Source organism: Haemorhous mexicanus, chromosome 3 (genome assembly GCF_027477595.1).
Source record: "Haemorhous mexicanus isolate bHaeMex1 chromosome 3, bHaeMex1.pri, whole genome shotgun sequence".
Classification (NCBI taxonomy): Eukaryota; Metazoa; Chordata; class Aves; order Passeriformes; family Fringillidae; genus Haemorhous; species Haemorhous mexicanus.
In genome coordinates this window covers 66,024,414-66,048,126 of record NC_082343.1, presented here as the reverse complement: position 1 = coordinate 66,048,126, position 23,713 = coordinate 66,024,414, and the positions used below count along the sequence as shown (strand labels likewise).

Sequence of the window (23,713 nt, the reverse complement as noted above, 5' to 3'; positions counted from 1 at the left end):
ACTTTCTTAGTATAAAATATGATGAAAATATATCTAATCAATTGCACTAGAAGGGCACTCTCAGTATAGTTAATGTCATTAGAGGGGAAAATATCACTACAGTAAAAATATATATAAGATTTTGGGTACAGAACTGGTTAAGAACAGTTATGATCTGTCACTTGTCAAAGTCAGTGCTCTTTTTGAAACATAACAACAAAGCTCAATGAATGTGATCTTTATTCTAAGAAAACCAATTTTGCAATAGACGGTGAAATTTATTATTTCTGTCTTTTAGCTTGAGTGTGATAGATTACATCTAACAACCATTTAAGGATTTAAGGAAAAAAATTTGTGTTTCGTTAACTGGCTCTTGCCTTGTCTAGTAAGAAGGCTAAATGGATAAGCTGTACATTTATGGAATATTGTTACATTCCATGTTATGGTCACTGCACACAAACCACGTAATTCTCCCGTAAATGTGTGAACATCACCAAAGTGACATTCCCCCAAGAGTCATTAAAAAAATTCTTTTTGTTAGACAGTAAAACCATGCAAGATGTAACAGTGCAACACATATGTGGTAATGCAGACATTTCCAACAAAGCATAGCAATAATCAGAGCACACAGGCTTTACAATTTTGCTAGCATTGAATTTTCAAAGGAGTCCAGTACTGGCATGATTTGTTTTATTACTGAAACACAGGAGCAAATGGATGAATCATTAAAAAAATTATTTAAGGTTATTGAATTTTTTTCAAAGTACAACAGTAATAGTAATAGTACAGTGGCTTTGGTGGACAGCAAAATTGAATTGGATTCTCTTGCTGTTGCTCAATAAACACTGACAGTGTCATGGTAGGACACGCTGTGTGCTGGACATGAAATTTAGGCATGTTGGCATGACATTGTCTGTCAACTTATTCCTATGTCCAGTACCTTCAACTAATGTAATTTCAATATATCACAAGAAAATAATTGTTTTAAATAACTGTTATTCACACTTAAAGATTGGTTTAAATTTAATATACAAACACATTTATGTGCACAAAAAAGTAAAAACTAAAGAAGAAGGAATAAACAATCAGGGATCTTTTTACACTAATAAGAATGAATACCAAGTAACTGGATGTTAATACCATATATTTATTTTGCTGTAAAGGCATGGGAAAGAGAAAGGAGGGGAGAGGAGAAAAGAAGGGAGAGTAGGGAAAAAGTGTATGATAAGGCATAAAGCAGCAAGTGAAAGGGAAGTTGGTGTTTGAATGATGAAAGTGATTTCTTCATTTCAGTTATCATTCCAACTGAAGTCTTTATTAAATAAAAGTTTGGGGGATTTTTGCATTTTGTTTAGTGTTATGTTGACACACTTGTCTTCCTCAATAACAACTCCTCTGTTGGGAACAGCAGGACTTCTTTTATGACAATAAAAACTCAGTAAAGAGACAGTGTTGAACTGTCTGATAAACTTGAACTGCTGGCAAACCCTGGTAGAACCAAATTCACCCTGCTTAACACCAGGCACTGGAGGCACTACCTTCTGGGTTTAGCTCTAGCCATGACACAAAGCTGGGAGGCAATTCAGATTCTGAAGGGATGAGTTACCCTTCAGATGAGAAGTTCCTCCCTGATTTACCATGGAGAAAATATGCTCTTTTCTAAGTGTTTAAGATTAGAAAAGATGAGATCTGTGCCTGTGTGCTACTTACAATGAAAAACTGAGCAAAATTAGAATGTTTTCTTCACCCTGAATTTGCACAGTTCTGGGAATAAGGAAAGGCAGGACAAAACTGTAGGAACTCAATAGGCTGTCTTAAAATATTTTACAACATCTGCTGCCACTGATTTAAAAATTGTATCACATAATTAGGATTTTTCCACTGGATTTCACTATACTGCTGATAGTCTGGAAACATGAACTCACTCCAATATCAGGAAGCCTGGTTTCAGCTGATAATTTTTTAAAAACAAAACCTATGCTGATGAAAAAATATGACAGCAATTACTTTCCTAAAGCTGAAGAGGGATTTGGAGAAATGGCCATTTATCTGAAACAAAGATAAATAATCTCTGACTCAGAAAACTGCTGAAGAATTACATTTTGTATATAACTTTACTTCCACAATGTATGCCATGGGAATACATAATATGTACTTTTTTCCTCTTCTCTGGCAATGTAATTTAAGAAGATATGCCAGTCAAACCAAAGGGCAAAGAGAACATAACAATTTTCACTAAGATACTAGACATTTATAGCAAAATTGTTTGGAGACTTATACTGATATAATTTTGCTTCATTTGTTGTGAAATAAATTTCATATATATTTACAAGGGTTTGGAGCCTTTTAATTTAGTTTTAAAAAAATGTTTTGACTCAGTTAAGGGGAAAAGAATGAACTCATTGTTAAACAGGCATAAATAACTTTACTAATTGGATTAATTTTTCAAATTTAAGCAAAACAGCTTCTCTCTACTGGACCAAAACCAGTGTGCTAAATAATAAATTTTTTCACAGTCTTTCTTCTTTTCCTGTAGGCTTGGTGAAACTATTTTTAGTTTAGATTGGTGAAACTATATTTAGTTTCACCAGTCTGTCCTGCATTTGTAGAAAACGTTGGTGTTTCTTTAATAATCTTCTAGATAAATAAATTTTGGGATTAACATAAGAAGGAATAAATTAATAAAATAATTGTGAAAACCCACAGCTTTTGATTACTTTGTGCATTTAAAAATTTTGCTTCTCCTCCAATCAATTTTTTTTTCCAAATGTCCTCTATTTCTGGGATTACTCTCTGTGAGTTTCCCTTAGTGTATTCTCTGGTAGAACCATTTTCATCCTCTTTTGGTATAGAAAGCCACTCCAAGCTCATGTTGCACATTATCAAGTGTAATGGGAGAGGTCTAATAATGTTTGTGGACCAAGACTTAGGGTGGACTTCAGGCACTTTGAGCAAGATTTAGGTTGAGTACGAGCGCCCACATTTGAAGTCATGTTCACCAAGCAAATCTTCAATGACACCAGGAAATATCTCTCCACTGTAAACTGCAGAGCTCTCCAAATACTAAACTGAGTGCAGTGCATATGCAGGAGCCACATGAGCTATCTCCATACATTACTGGCTGTGCCTGGGAGCATAAAAATTAATCTGCAATTATTTCACCCTGTAACTGTTTTGAAGTATTTTGCATAAAGAAGTTTCTGAAACAGAAACAGACCTATCAAATAGATGCCTTGTCTATTAACCTCAGGTACCAATGACTCTTTGTACTGATGGATCTGGAATTGTGCAAAATCCAGAGGAACAAGCAGCTTGCACTCCACTACATTATTTTGTAACTCAGAAGCCCTAGTGCCCTCCTGGAAAATAGAAGCTGTAAAACTGAGGCTTTCCAGTTGAAGAGGGCTTTGAAGGAGTATCACTTTAACCCCTTAGAGACTGCACAATGACTACAATGGTATAAAGAAACTATCATTATCCCTATCATTTTAAAAGCAAAGTACCTACAGCTGCATTTTGTTAAGGGCCTGATGAAGGGGCTTGGCTGTACTCAAAACATGTCTGCCAGACAGGAATTGAGATTCAGTCTCAGTAATTCCCAATTTTAAATAAATCTAGACAATAAATAAACTCAAGATAAGGTAATTAAATTACCCAATATAGCCAAAAGTAATAAAGATTAATTCAGAGCAAGGGATGGATGTTGAAGAATCTCCTGTGGAAGAAACGACATGAACCCAAAGTGCTTGTAGATTCTCACTGTGAAGTTGTTTTGTTTTGAAAGATGAAGCTTAAAACTTTGGGCATTTAGGTAGAATCTATGGAATTCATAATTTAAATTATAATCTCACTATGCTGAGAGGCTATTTATAAACTCATAATTAACATACAACCCAATATTTTTTCTCCTTTTGGTGTGTCTGTACAGAATTTGAGTTTCAAAACTTATTGCAATCTATTAGAAATTTTCCAGTGACATTTAGTCAGTTCCAGGACAATTCCTAAAGTTTTTTATTTTACCTAGTTACCAAAATATGGCGGAAATTTCCCCCTTGGATGTCTTTTCTACATAGAAAAAATGAGCAAGAATAAGTCAAGGTAAATTAAAAAGAGATTAATCAGTCCATATAAACTGTTGTGTAGATGCTCATTCAGAATGAAAGCAGCTTCAGTGAAAATTCCACAGTAGGTTAAACTAAATTAAATCAAGGTCACCTTAGTTCTTAATAAATAACCTCTCCAGCATTTAGCATGGTTTAACTGTGCTCTTTAAACATATGCATCTTCTAAATGGGCAGTATTCCTTCATGTCTTCATTTAGACAAGTCTGAAGAGATTTAGTCTCCAAGTATTTGCTTAAAAGCCAACTTCAGGATAATGCAATGACTAATAGCAAGTTGCTGGAAAGCCTACATATACAGGCTTGGTCCTCACAATTCTAACCAACATGAAATGTTGGGACATTCCATTCTGTATACCTACAGAATGTAGGATTCTGCAAGCATTCTTAGTGCACAGCTCTTCCTGCTCTAATGCTGAATTCTTGTACTGGATTGTGATGAAAATCTTAATGAGAATAACCTACAGAGACACAGGTCCTGTAAGAAACAGATTTTTTACAAGAAATTTTGAAACTTCTCAGTGTCAGTTCCTTTGAATGATATTCTAGCAAACAGCAGACTTTCTTACATCCAGAAAACAACAACATAAATATTAGTGATTTATTGCTGAATTCTGGTGAGAAAATCCTAGTCAGTACAAGTTCATGCAGCTGAAGAAACTGCTGAGAGTATATCAGAACCATCATACATCTGAGACACAGAGACTGGGTGGCAAGGAGAGCAGAGAATATAGTATCTGCAGCTCAGCACCTGTCTATAGATGAGAGCTACCTGCACTGCAGAGACAAAGTTCTTGCCTTGTCTTTTGACCACTGCACAATGTGTCGTTCAATGCTTCTGTATTATAGAATGTTACCAGTTTGTGCTTAATGAATTTGACAAAACTTGCTACTTCAGAACAATTTAAAAGATCATGTTTTACTTCAAAGTCTTCAAATGCTGCAGAACCAAGGAAAAAAATGAACCCATCTTACGCTCTTTCAAAATAATTATATATGGGAAAAATCCCACACATTGCACTGCTGACAAGTTTGCGTTCTCTCAGTACTGATGAAACCTCCTTCAAAATCTCCCAAATGGCTGTCATATCAAACCTCACACCAAATAAAACTTTCTGCTTTTGCAGACTTGGAAATCATTTTTGCTTTGGAAAATATATTACTACACAGAAAGTGCAAAGAACTGAAACAACCTCAGTAATACACCAATTCCCGCATGCTTTTAAGACATATAATGAATTCACCCCCTGCAGTTTTTGAGGTTTTCATGTGGTGATTAATATGTGGCATTGAATATATATTGATAGTATGATGAAGTGATTGCTTTTAATGTTAGAAAATATTTGGGAGTAGGTATTGTATTTGAGAACCTCTATCATTGCAGAAGTACATGAAAAATCTAGCTGAGGTGCTTTTCCTTCCATAAAAGTTCTTGCATAGTATGTTCATATAAACAGTGTTCCAACTCTGCTTAATGTTAATTTCAGTTTTCACAAAAGTAAAAGTTCTTTAACTAAACAGTAAGTATAACAGTTCCCACATCAACTAAAGTTTCAAACCCCTAATAATGTATGAGGATAGATGCACAAATTATGTAAGTCTATTTCTGACACATCTACAAGGGAGTTATCATGACTGGTTTGGTTTCACTTGACCTTGAGAGTAATCCACACTCTATTCTAATTAAAATAAAAACCAAACCAACATGTGGGAATAGTATCAGTTTAATGAATTCTCACTTTTCATGCTCTTGCAACACAGCCTCTCTTTATTTCTGCCACATTTGCACATCTGTGGGCAGTAAAAATGTCAACCCCTTCAACCCACTGTATTATAAATGCAATATACATTAGTTCCAGAGTTTTCATTCGAGAGGGTAGTTGGAAGGTAATTAGAATAAATATAATGAACTTTTGATCCATTTAGATTTTTTTTCTCTGACGTTAGCCTTGAAAAAAAAAATTCAACACGTATAAGTGTACAGCTGTTCATATAAAAATTATGGCAGGTAATCCTCACTAGAGAGTTGAATTTTTACTCTCCCTAAATTTCATTCCAAGAGTCAAAAAACTGCTTCTGTGTGCTTCCAAATACATTTGTTATAAGATAGAAATAAAAATGAAGTTCCAAGACTTCTTTTTTTTTTTTTTTTTTTTTTTTTTTTTTTTTTTTTTTTGCTGTTGGTAAATTTCAGCCTCGGTACAGGTGTCAACTATGACATTTAGGGGAGGAAAAAGAAGAGGAAAGCATTCTAATTAATTGCTTGCAGATCTACAGGAGAGTGAAATTTAGTGTCTACTGCACATTGCACCATTATTTATGAAAGGTGCAGTAATGCTTAAAATTCTGTTCAAACGTGGCCCATTCTGAAATTGCAGCTATATACAGCTTTTAGAATTCGCAATCTTCTTTATCTGATTGCTTTTAAATATCAGGGAAAGGTTGAAGAGTTCTGAGCAAAATCCAAGAACAGGGGAATCTATTCAGCTTTTGAAGGCTAAATGAAAATTTACTATTTAAAGTTTTAGATTAGCTCAGAATGTGTAAATCCTTTTCTACTATAATTTGTCAGAAAAATAAAATTAGTATTCAGTGAAGTGGGGAAAAAAGCACTGTCTTGATCTGCAAACAGAACAGGTGAAAGTTATCAAGTTCAAGTATACATGACCTAGCACTTGGTCTAAAATTTTAAGTTCTCAATTTGAGCATATACCTAAAACCAACATCCAAAAGAGTAACTTTGATATTCTTCTGGAAACCTTTCATCCATTGTCTGAAAACTAAGCCTTCTTTTTGATGGACAATGACTATTTTAAAAACACTTACATAGTTCTGTTTGCAAAACCAGTTATGAAGAACTGATTTTGCACAGAACTGCTTAAGATCTGAGAAACATCCAGCCAAGAATAATTGCCCAGTGATAATGTACAACTAAATTAAACAATCGTCATAAGTAATGTAAATGAAAGTCACAGAAATACAGTTTTTGAATGATGTAAACTTTATAGGAGGATGGTGGGCAAGAGAAAGTCCAGTGAGAGAAAATGTTTGGTACATTTTTGTTTTACACTAAATTTGAGATTTTGATGCATAGCAGAATTATTTTGTCTCCTGGCAAAATCTTTGGTTTAATGTACTAGTTATATATTATGATTAACATGTCCTGATCTATAACAAAATCTGTGTTATTATATAGCAATAATTTTTTGACAGCATGGATTCTACCTTCTGTATCTGTCAGTTGATGACATAATAATAAAGAGGAATGAAATCTATATCTTATCTATGTCTATATCTATATCCTATCTAGTCTATATCTATATTTATGGACTCAATATCTCTGTGTTCCTGATTAAAGAAAATAAGATGAAAAAAAAGTAAAGCTGTTCTTTTTTGTAGATTTAGTTGCCCTTATAAAACAAAGTGAGCCATGTGCACAAATACTTTTGTGTAATACACATGGTAACCAATCCAAGTTTTATTTAGCACTTAATTTGTACTCTCTCTTCCTTGAAAACAGATTGTTCTGCACTTGTTTTATACTTGGTATCTTTTTTATTTTTCTATGATTTAAAGTTTCTACATATGGATAAATAGCTATTTCTAAATAAATATATATATATAACTGCACATATGTCACACATTTTATATCATGAATGTAGGACTCTAACTCATTCTACTTACATTAAAGAAGTCAAAAAAGCATATACAGCAAAATAGTCTGGATATTTAGAAGTGAAATACTTTCCTCAGTGGGTTAAGACTACAAAGTTGCATTAGGAGGAACCATATTCATATATAGCTCAATTTTCTGTGTAAACCAGTTAGATGTCAGGTGAGATTAAAGACTTTGATCCTTGTCAGTCATGAATTAATGCAGTTCCACTGATGTCATAGCTATTAATTTAATTTATACCAGTCAAGAATCTGGAACATATGTTTCCTTTTGCTGTAAATTAGTAAAAACATGATTACACAATGGAGGGAGATTTTCTCCTGAGATGCCCATCTTTATTCACCATTTTTGCTGGGGGCAGAATGTGATGGGAGACAATATTTATCAAAGTGAGAGAAAACAAATTGAACATGTTTCTCTCTATGTGACTTTGCTAAGGAAAAGATTTTCTATGAGGAGAAAATATTAGTTTTAAATACTGCACTGCCATTTTAATTACAGACCTCTTGTTTTATAAGGTAATCAGATGAATATAGGTTTAAAAATTTAGAAAGGTGGTACAGCAATACCATTTCAGCAATTCATTCTTCACAGGAACAAGATTTATGGATTTCATTTGCCTGGCTTGTCTCACATCTTGTTCCATAGATTTGAATTAGAAATGCGAAAATGTAAGTGTGATCTCCCTTAGAAAAAACAAAAACCACCCAAAACAAACCAAACAAAACCAAACAACAAACCACAGCTTTCCTGAATCTTTTACAATAAAGAAAAAAATCATGTACCTGATGTCAGGTTTTGATGTCGTGGATCTTCTTTTACTGGTGGGACATATTAAAAAAATAGATAATAAATTAATCTACAGTTTCAGATCAAAGTACTGAAATAAATTTCAATAAGAAAGATGTTTGTTTCTTGGAATCATCTCTCAGATAAGAATTAATATAAACCATATTTTTTTTAAAGCCTGACTCTCCTAGTAAATAATGTCAACAGATACATTTTCTGTCCAGTATAACCGTGTAAGCAAACTGCTCCTAGACAGTAGTTTAGTGTGCTGGCACCAGTGCTACAGCTATCCTTTGAGGTCTGTGATTTCAATGTGCAAATTTTATGTGCAAGCCATTGTATTTAACCAATGTAGAGAAGATATTTATGTCTTCAATCCCTTACCTAATAAAATACTGTAATTTATTGCTATTAATTATTTTTAGAGGTATAACAGAAAGAATTTCTCTATTTGCATATTACTGTGAGGAAATAATCAAGGCAGTGCTGTGACCAAGAGGTCAGCCAGAATATGGGTGATCATGAAAGCTGTCTTATGTATGAAAAAGGGCTTCTTGTGTATCAGTGGAATTTTTTTATGGAATGATGCTGGTGACCTAAGGCACAAGACAAGCTATGGAGATGAGCTTTGCACTACCTCGTTAGGGAGCACAGGAGCAGACTGGGTGGGGATCCTGGGCTGCAGTCCTGGGCTGCAGTGCTGGGGGCTGTGACCCTCCCTGCTGTGCCAGCCAGGGAGGGTCGCAGGCAGGGCACTGCTGCAGCCAGACTGGATGTGCTGCTGTAATCCTTGATAGTCATATACAAGGGAGGCACCAGACATTCAATTACTGGGGATTTGTGCACAATTTCATCATTTTGGTTTACTTGCTTGTATGTAGAAAGACTAAAAAAGCTCCTCTTTCTAATCCCATAAAATCCCCCAAACCTGAATGTTTGCATTTTTATTGCTGAGATTTTCATCCCTTTATTACCTTTAGGTTTTTCATCTTTCAGCTGTTTCTTCGCAGTGGTTTTTTCTACAAAGTAAAAGTAGCACAGTTAAAGTTCGGTAAACTGACTGTTGAATAGATTTTACCTAGAATTTTCAAGTAAAATTCTTTGAGAATTAACACAGATATTTTAGGGGTTGCCTCAAACATGCAAATTTGCAATCTCATACTATTTATATTGTGATCTTCTACATATATGTGAACACATAGAATAAATTCCTACCTTCTTTTTCCTTAATTGTCTTTGGTTTTTTTGTGGCTAGAGAGATTTGAAAAGAAATAACATTAAGTGACAGGCATCAGAAATACAGGGCTTTTACAGTAAGTACATTGTGCAAAAATTGTCTCACTGGTACTTTCCCTGGAAGAATTACTGTGGTAAATGTGTCTCATGGCATGTTTACAATGTCTGTAATATTCAGTGCCTGCTACACTTAGTGGCATTAGCAGTTCTGGGCTTTTTGTAGAGTGGTTAGAAATTGTTGGAATATTGCTGGTTGCAGAGTAGTTTAGAAAATCCTGATAAAGACTTTAGCACTTGAATTCTGCAATTCCCTAACTACTGCCAGATGTACCTATTTGTTTGTTGCCAAAATGCACTCAGGAAGGACTCTGCCTATTGCTTGCTTCTTACTCTCTTTCCCAGAGTGGCCTCAAACACCTGAAAGAAATGAACAAACAAAAATCCCCAGGATATGGAACTAGATGGACCTTTTGTGATCATTCAGAAGTCCTGCAGCAATAGATTGGGATTTATTTTATTGGGGGGTGTTTTTCCTAGTCTACATTCACTTAGAGCATTGCTGTTTCCTTTTCTGCATCCTTTTTCCCCAGCTGCAAAAGCATTTGGTCTGTGACTCCATTCAACCAATCAAGGCAGATTGAAATTAAGCAAAGTATACCACTTCAGGCACCTGAGCCCTTTTCAGTATTCCCTGTTGACTACAGCAGAAAAATAGCAGGCTGCCTTCAAATGGTTCATTTGCACTTTGCATCATCCAACCAGTTGTAATAACGCTTTCTTCAGTGTCCTTGTGTCACTTGATTCACTCCAGCTCTTTCAGTGAGGATCACCTGTGTCTAGCTCACCAAAACATGCTGCAGAAGGTGAGCAGTGAAAATCACATGATCAGATGGAAAGAAGATCCGATGGCAGGGACCTCTGTAGCTGCAGGGCTGTCACTTCACCCATGCTGCTTTATGTTATCACTGTTCCTTGCCGATGAGCAACGTGCATTAATCAACACTGGAATATTCATTAGTTCTTTCCATGAGGCATACTAGAAAAATGCAATGTTTACCTGATGTTGGGATTTCAGCTGTTGGCTCTCCAGGAAAATAACCAGTAATGAAGAGAAAGGGGGCAGGGAAGGGAAGGAAAAGAACAAGAATTTCAGTACCATGTTTTTTCAGGGCAAGCAACCATTTAAATAGATGATCTCGTTCATCTGCAACTTTTCTGCAGGGCATTAATTTGCAAACAAATGTGCCTTAGCAATGGGCGTGTATGTAGAATTTCACACTGAAAGCTAACAGTCTCACTCTTTGCAGTTCTATAATGCAGCATACAAAGATTCCTGCAAATGCAAACACTGCGCCAACCAACGCTTTCCAGCAAGCAAATATTTTAACAGACTCATTTTTAAGTGTGCCTTTAAGGTTACAGCTGACTATGCTCTTTTCCAAAAAATGCATTGAGCTTAAGTGTTACCTCTCTTTTCTTATCATCCATACTTCTCCTCCAAAGACTGACACTGACCTTGAAGAGCTGGCATTGACCCCTAAGTGTTTCTCCCACAATAGCAGTTTGACTTGCCTTTTAAGAATAAAATCTCTTGAGAGATTTTGACTAAATCTTTCCACACCACCAAGCACAAGAGAAGCATAGATTCCTGTGCTATTATAATACCCAACATAATTGATGAAAATTGGTCAGTCCAACAGATAGAAATTCTCTGGTGTAAATCATCATCACTCATTTTAAATCATAGAAATTAATTATGTTGTCATTTTGAATCCAATAATTTTTACCCATCACTGCTTCATTAGTCCTAGTTTTATGTAAGAATGCAATTTGAAAGAAAAAGCAAAGCCTCTTTTCTTAGAACTTAGAGCAGGACAAAAAAGGAATAAGATCACAAAGCATTTAAGGGTATTCCTTTGACTCAGCTATCTGTACTTTCTTCCTGCTGAGCTTTGGCTTCAGATAACATGAGCTCACACCAAGGTGAAAATGTTTCAGTCAATGTTTTTTCCATGGAAAGACAGAGCAATTAGGCATCATTTTCCCTAATGCATCCCAGGAAACCTTCACTCAAGTCTTAGCCCATAAGGAAACCTGAAGAGGTAAATGTCAGTGCTCAATGCTTAGGAACCCCTGGCATTCAACAAAGGCCAGTTTTGCTGCTATTAAATGCTAAAATGCTAAAGTCCTTTAATATTTACCTTTTAGCTTATGATCTTGCTCATAGCTTCTTAAAGATGACACACTACTGCATTGCGAACCATGGAATAATTAATATGTTTTTTTTCATTTTCAGAAGAAAAAAACTATGATTTTTTTCCTGAGGTACTGAATCTAGGAAAGGGTTTCATGTTCTCACTTCTTAACTGAGGGAGTGTGGACCTTCACAGATGAATTAGTTGTTGCCTCTGTAGCACACAATTTGTGGGGGCTTTTTTGGTGCCGTGCCTGACACATCGAGACCAAACCATGTGTTATTCTGGTGGAAAGTAAGCTGATGACAAGGCAAAGAAAAAATGATTTGCTTGAACTTCCTAGACCAGTCACGTGTGCTAAGTGCCTAAAGTAAGAGAGGATGAATCCTGCTCTGAAATACCTGTAGGAAAACAGGGATCTCTGAGGGATCTGGATGGGCCCAGTTACGTGCATGTACCCTAATTTAGGATTAATTGATTTCCTTGGACAGTCAGGTACATGAAGACTGTTGACCTCAAGGGCATTAGGTTTGACCTTCTGCCATATGAAATATAAGGGCCATTTCCTATTCTCAATGCATCAACAAACTTCCACTTACTCTGAGAACATTGGGATAGAGATTACCCCTATTGTGGGGCTTTCTTTATAAACCTAAGTGGGAATATAATTTGCCAATTCTTAGGGTCTTTTTTAAGTATCAGCCTACATGTTCTTCCTCTTGACTGCAAACTGCAGTTTGGCATTCCTGCATGTATAAGATCTGCCAAGAGCTTTTTTTTTCTGTTCAAGGTATTGTCTTACAACTTGTGAGTCTTTAGTCAGTATGCAGGGAGTTAATTCTGTTTCATTACACATTCAAGTTTGATGTACAGTCAATGGCTGTCAAAGACCCTCCTGTACACTAAAACAGAAAGAATGAAAAATAAGATGATATTCTAATTACTTTTAAAATTGAGTGATTTGCTGTGTGGTGTATACCTGCCTGCCAGGTTAGATCATGGCAGCAAGCTATGACTATGAAATTGTCTGTGTCATTAATTTGAGTAGTTTTCAAACTCAGCCTTGTCTTTCTGTTTATTCCTGCATTCCCTAATGATCCAATTTCTCTAGTAACTTAAACCACATTTGCTTTTACAATAACACTGAACAAGATGAAATGTGTGAATGTATTCAGCCCAGGATAAATATATTAATTTATTTTACATTCCACTGGACCTGAACTCCAAAATCAGTGGGTATTTTGTGTCTACTGTCACATCTCACACTGAATTACATGATAGCTATGTTCATGTTATGGTAAGTACACCTGGCTAAGAAATACATGAAGCAAAGCTATATAGACTTCTATAAATAAAGAAGGCATGATCCAACTAAGTGCTCTCCTTTAAGTGGAGAAAATAAATTAAAAAAAGACAACTCTGATGTTTAAAATCTTAAGCTTGATCTATTCAAGGATGGTTTACTCAAAAAGGGGCAGTGTATAGAGAATTACTGTATAGAGAATTACTTTTTAAAATGACCAGAAGACTGCTTTTTTCTGTTTTTTCCTTCTTTTTCTTTTTTCTTTTCATTTTTCCAAAGGCACTGTTAACCTTTGTAGTCATTTCAAGCAGCAGAGTATAAGCTCAAGACTGTGGTACAAACATCCCTCTGCAAAAGGTCAAGGAAAAATAGCCTGGATATTCCTTATATTCACAATATACTAGGGTAATATAGCTCTCAATAAAAAAGCATTATAGACAGTGATTTTTATGATGAAAGCATAAGGAATTAGTCACTTAAATCTGTGATGAGCCTCTAATAGTAGTGAGTGCCAGCACTGGGTCTCAGATAAATCACTGCAGAAGACATTATGTGTCAGTAAGCAGATCCAGAGAAAACAAGACTGAGCAAAAGGGAATAATAGAATTAAATAGAGAAAAATTTTCTTAAAATACTGGCAAAAATGGAAATAAGCCCATGGACAGCTTCACAGAAAGTAATAAGTTTGCAATAAGAACTCAAAAACAGAACATTGCAGTTCAGGGTTGGAGATCCTTCAGTGTAAGCACATTTCAGATACCTTGTGCTCACACTTTTACTTTACATCTGGTATTCAGAGTAGCACTGTTTTCCTACAGGTGTTTCAGAGCAGGATTCATCCTCTCTTACTTTAAGCACTTAGCACAGGTGACTGGTCTAAGAAGTTAAAGTCAATCTTTTTTCTTTGCCTTGTCATCAGCTTACTTTCCACCAGAATAACACATGGTTTGGTCTTGATGTGCCAGGCACAGCACCAAACCCCCCCCCACAAATCCTGTGCTAAAGAGGCAACAACTAATTCATCTGTGAAGGTTCATACTTCAGCATTTTCACAATTCAAAGCATGCAGTACAAACACTGTCCTCCTGATTCATGTCTGACCATGTTTTGCAGTATGTAATGAGCCACAATAAGCATAGATCCCAGTCTTCATCTGTTCAGAAGCCTTCCTTAAAACTGACCTTAAAAAGGACATTATCCCATGACTTCAGTGGAAGTTTTTGTAATGTGACAAATTCCCCTTGAATCCTCTTTAAACCTAATCTAAATTAGAAATATTTCTTTCTCTTATTAAATTAATTTAGGTTTTTTTATTAAAAAAAGGTTTTATTAGAAGAAGGCCAACCACGTGCTTAGTGAATTAACGATGTAAGTAATTTCCAAATGGTAAAAGAATTAAGAAAAAGGTTGTCTAATTCAGTTATGCTACATGCTATTTTCTCGTTTTCAATAAACAGTATATTTACATAAATATAAATTATACATCTACACTCATCTGATCTAAACCCACCAGAATATCAGTTTTGCTACCAGTGTAATTTACATTATTTTTAGGGAGCAAAATTGCAAACAGAGTTTGAATCTTGCATCTTCACAATATTGCATTATAAATGTGCTTGGTTTTTTTGTGTTCGGCTGTCAGTAAGCAGACAGAATACAAGAGTATCTGTAGTATAAGCAAGAAAATAGCATTATCTAACATGAGAAAATTGCAAAAATGCAAATTTAGACAACATGCATCTGAAAAGAAGGTTTATATTTCACAAGAAATAAGTCATTACACATACTTGCAGTGTTTTTTGGTTTGACTGGGAAGTAAAAAGAGGAAAGAAAAATGGTCAAAACAGTCAGATTTGGCATAAAATTGTTATGGCAGAGAATGGCTTATTTGTTCTATATGTTTCCATATATCAAAACATATTTTTACTAATCTCACAATAATTAATAACAATCTAATAATGAATGATATTAGTAGGGGTGTTCTAAATTACGGACTGAAATTGTTTTGGTAGAGTTAAGGATGACTAATATTAACAATAAAAATTTTAATTCTTCACTTATTTCCTCTCAGGAAGAAGCATGGAGCAGACATTTTTTAAATCCATGATGATAGTCCACAGTGAAACTGAACAATGCTCCTTCCTATACCAGCATCAATTTTGCTCTGTCATGTGCAAGTGTGACTATGCATGAGCTGTGATATCAGAGACATTTACCACAGAATGTGGATGGTGCCAGATCAAGATCTAAGTACTATATCATATGATACCTGCAATGGATGAAAATTTAAGTATTGCTCATCCTGGGAGGTTAACTTTTTGTGTTAAAGAAAAATAATCTGCCAAATAAAAGGCAGACCCCCACAAATAATTAGCAAAATGGAATAATTTAAAATAAGCAGTTTCAGAAAGCAGTTCAAATTCTTTACTGACATATGCCTTTGACATCAATGGAATTACAGAGGCAGAAATTTGACCTTTGATGTGTACATATATCTATATCTTAAAATGAAAGCTGGCACTATAAGTATGTACTGTGCTATTTAGTTAGTGGTACGGCATGTCAGGGTCATTCTATACATCAAAAGACATCACAGGACAATGGTTTTGACTTTTTTCATATGCAATTGTATTTCACTATTTCTTGAAATAACATTTTCAAAACAAATATGCAGAATATAATGCAGGAGTGCTTACCTGGTTTTGTAAGGGGAACAACTTTTTCATGTCTGACTGCTTCATGCTCTAAACAAAAAACAACAGCATAGCAACATTGCCATAATGTTTCTCAGTTACATTTTGCACTTTTTTTTGTTTTAGTAAGAAGGATTGCATGTATGTTTTTCAGGATTAAACATTCCCCTTCTCTTGTTTAATGCCGTTATTTTGAAAAAGAAACCCACAAATTAATGGTTATTAAAAGATTATCAGCTGAGGGATCTGCCACAAAATAGCAAAGTTCATTAGTACTGCACAAAGCTTCACAAACATAGCTGCTATTAATCTACTAAGAGTCATGCATGTGTCTTAAGAAAGAAGTAAGTTAGTAGGTTCATCTGTAATTTCTTAAATGTATTTTTATCCATTTTCAATTTTTATTATTGGAAAGGAGAGTGCAGAGTAAACTCAGCAAACGTTCACTCATCCTTTGTTCTTGATTCAGATACACTTGAGCAGAATTCCCAAAGTCTTGGACACATACTAATTATATTTAGGTGTGGAAAATACATCTTATGTCCACATGCCTGTTTTCCTACCCCTCCTCCCATCCTTCTACCTCAAAATTATTACTGAAAAAATTATAATTTATGTTATGTTGCTGGAAATAGAAAAGTTGAAACAGCTTTTTTTTTTTCAAATAGGTCTAACAAACAAAAGTCAGACTTAGGAAAAACCCCACTGCACAGATCTCATAGCACAGTAGCAGCTATGCAATGGAAACTGTGGCCAAAATACATTTTATGGCTGTGGAATCAATGGGCAGCTCTTCTGGCCTTGTTTCCAGGTGATGTTCTCTCAGCTCAAGGACTGCGCATCAATTTCCTTTTGAGAAATGAGGACCCAAAAGCATGCTGTAAAGTGGAAAGTGCTGAAAATGTGAATGGCCTCTGAAAAAAGGGCAATATGCCTCAGACTTTCTGCTACTCAGATGAATAATTGAACTCCTGGTAGCTCTGATTTCAGGTGGGGAGACAAGTTGAGAAATGGTGAGATGAAGACATCATACAGAATTTCAAATGGGAAATGCTTTTATGAAGCATGAATGAAAATTGGTTCAGTGGAGAGTGATTAATTTCCCACATCTGGAATTTTTTTTGATAATTTAATTATTTGGGCAATGAATTGACAGTTTAAATTATTATTATTGTAGTTGAATCTGCATTCTGAAGGTGTGTGAAAGGTATAGAAAATCAATAAGCAGGCTGTGTGGTAAGTTAAGGTATTGACTCTCTTGAGTCCTTTTTGACTGAGAAGAATTCAGGATGCAGTTAATATTAATTTCAATTTTTTTCTTTAACTTAGCAGGAGCATTTATTCAAGCCAGGTAATTTTTAATAGTGATTTTTAAAATACTTTAACTTCTCTGTGAATTTTTGTTGATGGGACTTTTGATATGGGAAACATAGAATGAATTCACTCCTGCACTGAAGCAATTGGTTATGTCAAAAGGGTTTTTAAATAGCAATGACAAGACAGTATGTTAAATGAAAGGAATGGGAGACATAATAGTGATAAAGACACTATGATTTAAAGCAAAACTAGAAATTGCCAAGGGCATGCTTCCTTATGTAAAAGTAGAAAAAGATACATGTATCCAACAATTTTACAGGAATTTTTCTGATTAAGGTAAGAATAACATACTTGCTGGCTTTGGTTGGGCTACAGAAGACAAAAGAGGTAAAATTGTAATAGTTAGATACAGATAGAAGAAAAAATAAACTCTTTTTTTCCCCTTTCTTTTTAAGATTCAAGCATTTTATCGGAGTCAGTTCTCACTTTTCTTAGCTTCCCCTACTTCTGCAGGGATGCACAGCATTCAAAGTTTAGACAGCTTTGTGTTGACTGCCAGTGATGATGAGAATGCTATAATTCCCTGGCTGACTCTTCACAGCTTCTAGAACACTCACTATTGCTTGATTTTTTTTTTCCCTGTCAGCATTACATTAAAAAAACGATGAGGTCTTAATCACAGATAAGACCCAAAGATTGAGTTTAGTCCCAAAAACATTTTCTCCATAGGACTGATCCAAAGTCCTAATCCATCTGGTAATTTATCCTCATATTTGGGATCATTTCAGAGGTCTCATTTACAGCTACACCTCACTTCATTAGCCCAGCTCTGGCTAATGACAGGCCAGAACAAGCAGCCAAAGAGCTGAAAGACCTTGACCAATTGCAGCTTCTGTTTTATTAAGAATTGCCTTTCCAATGTCCTCATCATTGGAAAGGCAATTCTTAATAGAACAGAAGCTGCAATTTCCACTCCGCTGGTTTGGCTTTGTGATCAGTTACATATTTCAAAACACTGTAAAAAATGTTGCAATGCAAATATGCTACACTAGATGAGTGCTGAATAGTGTTTAGTACCCCCCTCCCCCTCCATCATTCAGGGGAGAATCACTTATTCTTACCTGACTTCTCAGTAGGAGTTGTTTTTTGTTGTTTCATTTTCTCCTCTGTATCATGAAAGCAGCATTAAAATCACAATGTGTTAGCACAGGTTCATATAATTGGAAAGATATTTCTATAGGTGATATTATGCATATGGCTCACAATGACAAAATAAATGCATGTCTTCACCATCACTATACCATTACAGCACTGTAAAACAGCATGCAGGCATTATGAGTTCTGACTGCATGGTGAGATCATGTTCATGGAAAAAGTAAATTACTGAGCCTGATGTCTCAGCTGCTGGAAAACAGCCGCAAACCCTTCAGCATCTTTCAGGCAGGCACTCAGGTGGAAGCCATCCTATTCCTGCATCCATTACACCTTTGCCAGCAGCACCTTCCTGAGTGTCTAAGTCCAACAGCTGGGTATTAAACAACACAAAGAACTTCCAAATACCTTCTAGAACTTTCTAACTACAATATTTCTAACTACAACTTTCTAACTGCTATTTCCAAATACCTTTCTAGACTGTCTAACTACAAACATGGGTGGAGGTATTCCCATGCGTCTACACTCGGAAGATGAAAAAGTTATGGAGACACCCCAGCATGTATCAGGTCACAGAGAGACACATGGGACAGTCCAAAATGCCAGTCCATACCACCTGCTACTGGACAAGCCTGTCTAGACCTAGCTGGACATCTGTCACAGGACCTTGGAGCAGCCTTAACTTCTGCTAATCTTATGGGAAAAGCTGCCCATGCCCCCATGCTCTTGAGTTGCATGTGGATTTGCTCAGCACAATTCTCAGATGATGTGGACCATGTCAACATTGGCCACCAGACCTGAACTTCCTCTTCTCCAAGTAGGTTGGTGGGATTACACTTTCTAATCGAGTGGGATTTGTTTTACCTTCCCAATGTCCCAGTCAGGTGGAAACTGGGATGTTTATGTTCAGATTTCTACTCTGCCCATTTTGGTTGATTTTAAATTCACCCTACCTCATCCTTTTATAGCTCTACTCCATTTTATGTCTTTTTCCATAACTGAATTCAAGCTCCCCTCCTAAACTCTACCTTTCAACAATCACATACATTCCTAAATTCTTCTTAAATATGCTTAAGACACAGACAGACTATATTTGCCATTCCTCTTGTTGAAAGCAGTTTGCAGCCACTGCCTCTGGCCCCTTCCTTTCCACTAAGACCTCTGGAAGGCATCAGATCAAGGATGACAATGACAGTGTGGAGATCAGGTTGGGCAGATATCTCTTGGTCCCCTTTTCTTTGTTTGGTCTATTTCCGGAAGAAAATCAGTACTGATGGGGTCAAATATAGGGAGGGATAAAGCTCTCCGGTTACTAATATTTTCTATTACTTGGAAATTAGACATAGCTCTGCATTGCTATGCTTTTCATTTGTTTTCAGGTATGTATCAATTAAATTTCTCTTAGTATGTATTAAGTTTAGGGCAGTTTTATCACCCTTACTCAGCTATTGTTACTGTCAGTTTCTTATGAAAGCCATGAATTAAAAATCTCATCTCCGTGCTGTGAATGTGGAGCTAGAAATGTTTTAAAGCACAACCAGCAGCTTGAAGATGCAACTTATTATTCTCACTTAAGAGAAAGTGTCTTTTTTCTGCTGTTAGAGGAGCTTTAACATATAACAGTGAATTTCACTGATTTAGATTGGGACATTAAATTTTCTTTGTAACAATACAGAAGAAAACCTGGTACGCTGCCTTTAAACAAAAGTCCTGTAATATGCCCTGGTTTAATGACAAGTAAAAATAAAAAGGGTTCTCTTTCTTTGGATATTATCCTGACACTTTTGAACACTAAATAAGATACTTTTCCTTCCTAATTCTGCTGAGAATGTACAGCAATATTTGCTTTGTAACTCTGGGATAACAAGTCTGTGAGGAAATAAGTAAAGAAATAAGTTTGTGAGTGGATGGCACATCTGATTGATTTGAAAGTAAGGGCAGTATTTCTTCTCAGAATGAATTTATCTTGAAAACTGGACAGGCCTGTGGATTTGCATTCGTCTGGGAATGAACACAGTAATTATTTGGTATTCATTCACCTACCTATTCTGCAACCTAACCACACAGCAAATATTGGTCTGCTGATTCCACTGGAGAGAACACCCTGATGCATTCCCTGGCAGAACTATAGGTGGTGGCTTCTTGGCTTTTTCTCTGAGTTTCCAGCCACTGGTTGTAGCCAGAAGGGAAACTGAAGGAGTAGAATATCCAGACTTAAGGAGAACTGTTTTATAAGGCAATACACTTTAAGACATCAGGAAGCTTCATAAAATTGATCAGTTCACCACACTCAGTATGAGGAAAAGCAGAGAAAACCATATGATTAGGATAATACATATTATTTTGCCAAGAACAGAAGTAATATTTCTAATTTTTCCTGTATTCTTTTTTACCCCATCATGGGGAGTCTTCCAAATAAAAAATTAAACAATTTTGAGGACTTCATGAAGCTATAAAGAGTAAAAAAAAAATGTTATGAATATTAAAAAAAACCCTGATTTTGAGTAAGCCCAAAGTTTAAAGTTCTGAAATCTTTCATTGAAGAGAATTTATTTGCTCTGCAGGGCTCCAGTTTTGCAGCACTACAAGCATTAATATTAATTTTTTTTCCCTGATGTACCTAATTTAAATGGCAAAAAATAAGGCTGTAAACATTTCTCTGTGTATTGCAGGCAGTTTCAGCAGAATTACATCAGGAATGGAATCCTTTGCTTTACTTGCCTTCGTTGACATAAACAAAACCCTCTAATTTAAACATTTCCCTATGGGATCAATATATTTTCTGAAATTCTATAGTTTTTTAGTCATGTGATACTTCTAAGTCTGATGGCAGGAGGCATAAGAAAAATGGCTTGAAGCTGCACTGGATCAAGGTGAAAAAGGAGGCCACTGTTTTGTTCAGAATGAAGCTTTTATAATTCAAGCTGTTAACTCAAGAGCACTCCTTGGCACACAGCAGGCAGAAGCACTATTACCACCAGTGCCTGCAGATTAATACCTCCAGTCATCAAGTGAAACTCAAAACAGCCACTGTTCTCCAAAGCAACAATTTATCATCTGAGAATAGAGATTTTATGCTAAAGGAAATTTAGCAAGCATTTTTCTATCTTTTTTTCCCTTCAAGCATCTAAATACCAAGGGCTTGGGGTCTGGAGTGTACTTTAGTGTGCGAGAGTAAAATCCTAATCAGTCCAATACACTGGTTTGTGACACAGTGCTCTGATGTTTGAGAATGCCCTACCAAGGAAATTTATTTTCCTGCAGCTACGTGGATGATATTGGATTAATTGTGCAGCAGTACTGATTTCATTTAGCAGGAAAGGTGAGTGGTTATGTCATCAATTCAGGCAACCCACCACTGTGGCCACCAAGCTTGGCTTCCTCGTTCCTGCCTTGACTGAATTCACCTAATGCCTGAAGCATTCTGCTAGCTGTTAATACACAAAAAGTGATCAATGAGTTAAATAAAAAGCCTAGCCTATGTGTCTTTGAAAAAAGAAGAGAAATATTTTTTCCCCATTGACTCAAAACCAATATATTTTCAGTAAATCAGATCCTCAAGGCTTCCAGAAACCTGAAAATGTCTATGAAAATATTTAACTTACAAGGTAGAATATTGTACATTAGAAAAATGAATGAGAAAAGTACTAAATACATAGAAGAAATTTATTTCTTAAAAAAAAAGGAAAAAATTAATTAAATAAAGCCTGCTTGCTTATCATTGAATACATAAGGTTTAAATGGTTTATTTCAATCACTTATTCATGAGCACTTCATTTCAATGTGAAGTTCAAACAGCAGCACTTCCAGCAAAGGTCAATGGGATGTGGATACTTGCTTTCCAGTCCCCACTGCTTCTGGAGTGGAGACTGGGAAACCACTCAGGAGTGATGTAAGCTGAGCATCAATAGCTGAGTTTTCTGTCAGGTTACCCTCTTAGTCTTGTTAATTCACACCAGACTCAGCTGTGGATCCTTTAGGCCCTTCCTCCTCAAAAAACATGATTAGAACAGAGCCCTGGTTTGAAAGGGAGACCCTTTTTCCTGCTCCAGCCAGGTATTATTTACAGCTTATCCAAGTGCACAGTCAGTCCAGGATTAGTATTGCTATTCTTAGTTCAGCTCCTGTTACTTTTGAGTTTCAGGAGCTTGAGGCTGACTGCTGTGTGTACTGAGGTTGTAGCTTCTATTTTTTGGGGGGCCCACACTCACCTAATGTGATAACTAATATACTGAAAGGGTTGAGAAGGGTTAATTCCCAGTGCGCCCCTTTGACGTTGTGCAGGGCATTAAAGCACTCCTTCCTCACACTCTGGGAAATGGGTTTTGCTAATGCTTTTTACTACACCAGTGAGAAAAGTCACAAGAAAAAGTCAAAAATTGTGACAGCTGAATCCTTTTAGATAAACGTCCCCCTCATTTTTGCTCCTCTCCAAGACACTGAGAAAAAACAATGGCACACAGCAAAACACCTGTGCCTTGCTCAAGGAAGTGTCCCAGTTTTGCAGACCACACATATCCTTACTAAGTGGATAAGGCTGTAAGTGGAGGTTACTTCACCAAACCTACCTGGCTTAGTCTGAGAGACAGCTTTTTCACGTTTAACACGTTCATGCTCTGAAAAAAAAGAACCCCTACATTAGAAGGCTTTTTAATTTCTACAAGATTTTAAAAATAAAAGATTCCCATCATAGTTTTAAAATATGACTTTGTATTACATATTCCCTCTAGACTTGAGAAGAATATTTTGATAACTATATTTCTCAAGAAACAACATTGAGCTATTTTTCCCTATAAAATTAAAATAATGAAAAGTCTTTTTAAACTTTTTAAATGTGGTTTAATTATTTTCTGTGGATTTTTAGAAATATAATAGAATTTCTAAAATTATGAGTTCCTTCTAGTATTAATTGTGATTGCTATCACTGATCTTCTGTATAGAAAATTTCTCTTATCTTTAATATAGAAACAATGGCAGGTTTTATTGCAACAGAAGTGGGGTTTTCTTGTAAAGAATGACAAATAAATGTTCAGTATTTTGCATAAAGGAAAAGAGGAAAAAAAACTTTCCATGTTTCTCTTTGTCCTGGATTTGGCTGGACTAGAGCTAATTTTCTTCATGTTAGCCAGTATGGGGATCCCACAAATGTACTGTGAGGCAGTAATAATAAAGGATATTATTCTGTATTATAATAAATGTGTATGCAATTTGGTGCTATTTAAAACCAGTGTGCTATCTAGATCCCAACATTAT

At 35.7% G+C, this 23,713-nt stretch overlaps 1 protein-coding gene across 7 annotated transcripts in view; it reads right to left on the bottom strand.

The window, feature by feature from the left end:
* Positions 1–23,713, bottom strand: part of TRDN (triadin) — a 225,288-nt gene that overhangs the window by 14,955 nt on the left and 186,620 nt on the right. For all 7 annotated transcript variants that reach the window (XM_059842181.1, XM_059842185.1, XM_059842183.1 and 4 more), the window contains 9 exons: positions 23,029–23,076; positions 18,430–18,474; positions 17,660–17,677; positions 15,995–16,042; positions 15,086–15,106; positions 10,858–10,884; positions 9,780–9,815; positions 9,539–9,583; positions 8,561–8,596 (listed from right to left, as the gene is read on the bottom strand). In XM_059842181.1, coding sequence (XP_059698164.1) covers positions 8,561–8,596; positions 9,539–9,583; positions 9,780–9,815; positions 10,858–10,884; positions 15,086–15,106; positions 15,995–16,042; positions 17,660–17,677; positions 18,430–18,474; positions 23,029–23,076 — 324 coding nt within the window. The remainder of the gene's footprint in view (positions 1–8,560; positions 8,597–9,538; positions 9,584–9,779; positions 9,816–10,857; positions 10,885–15,085; positions 15,107–15,994; positions 16,043–17,659; positions 17,678–18,429; positions 18,475–23,028; positions 23,077–23,713) is intronic.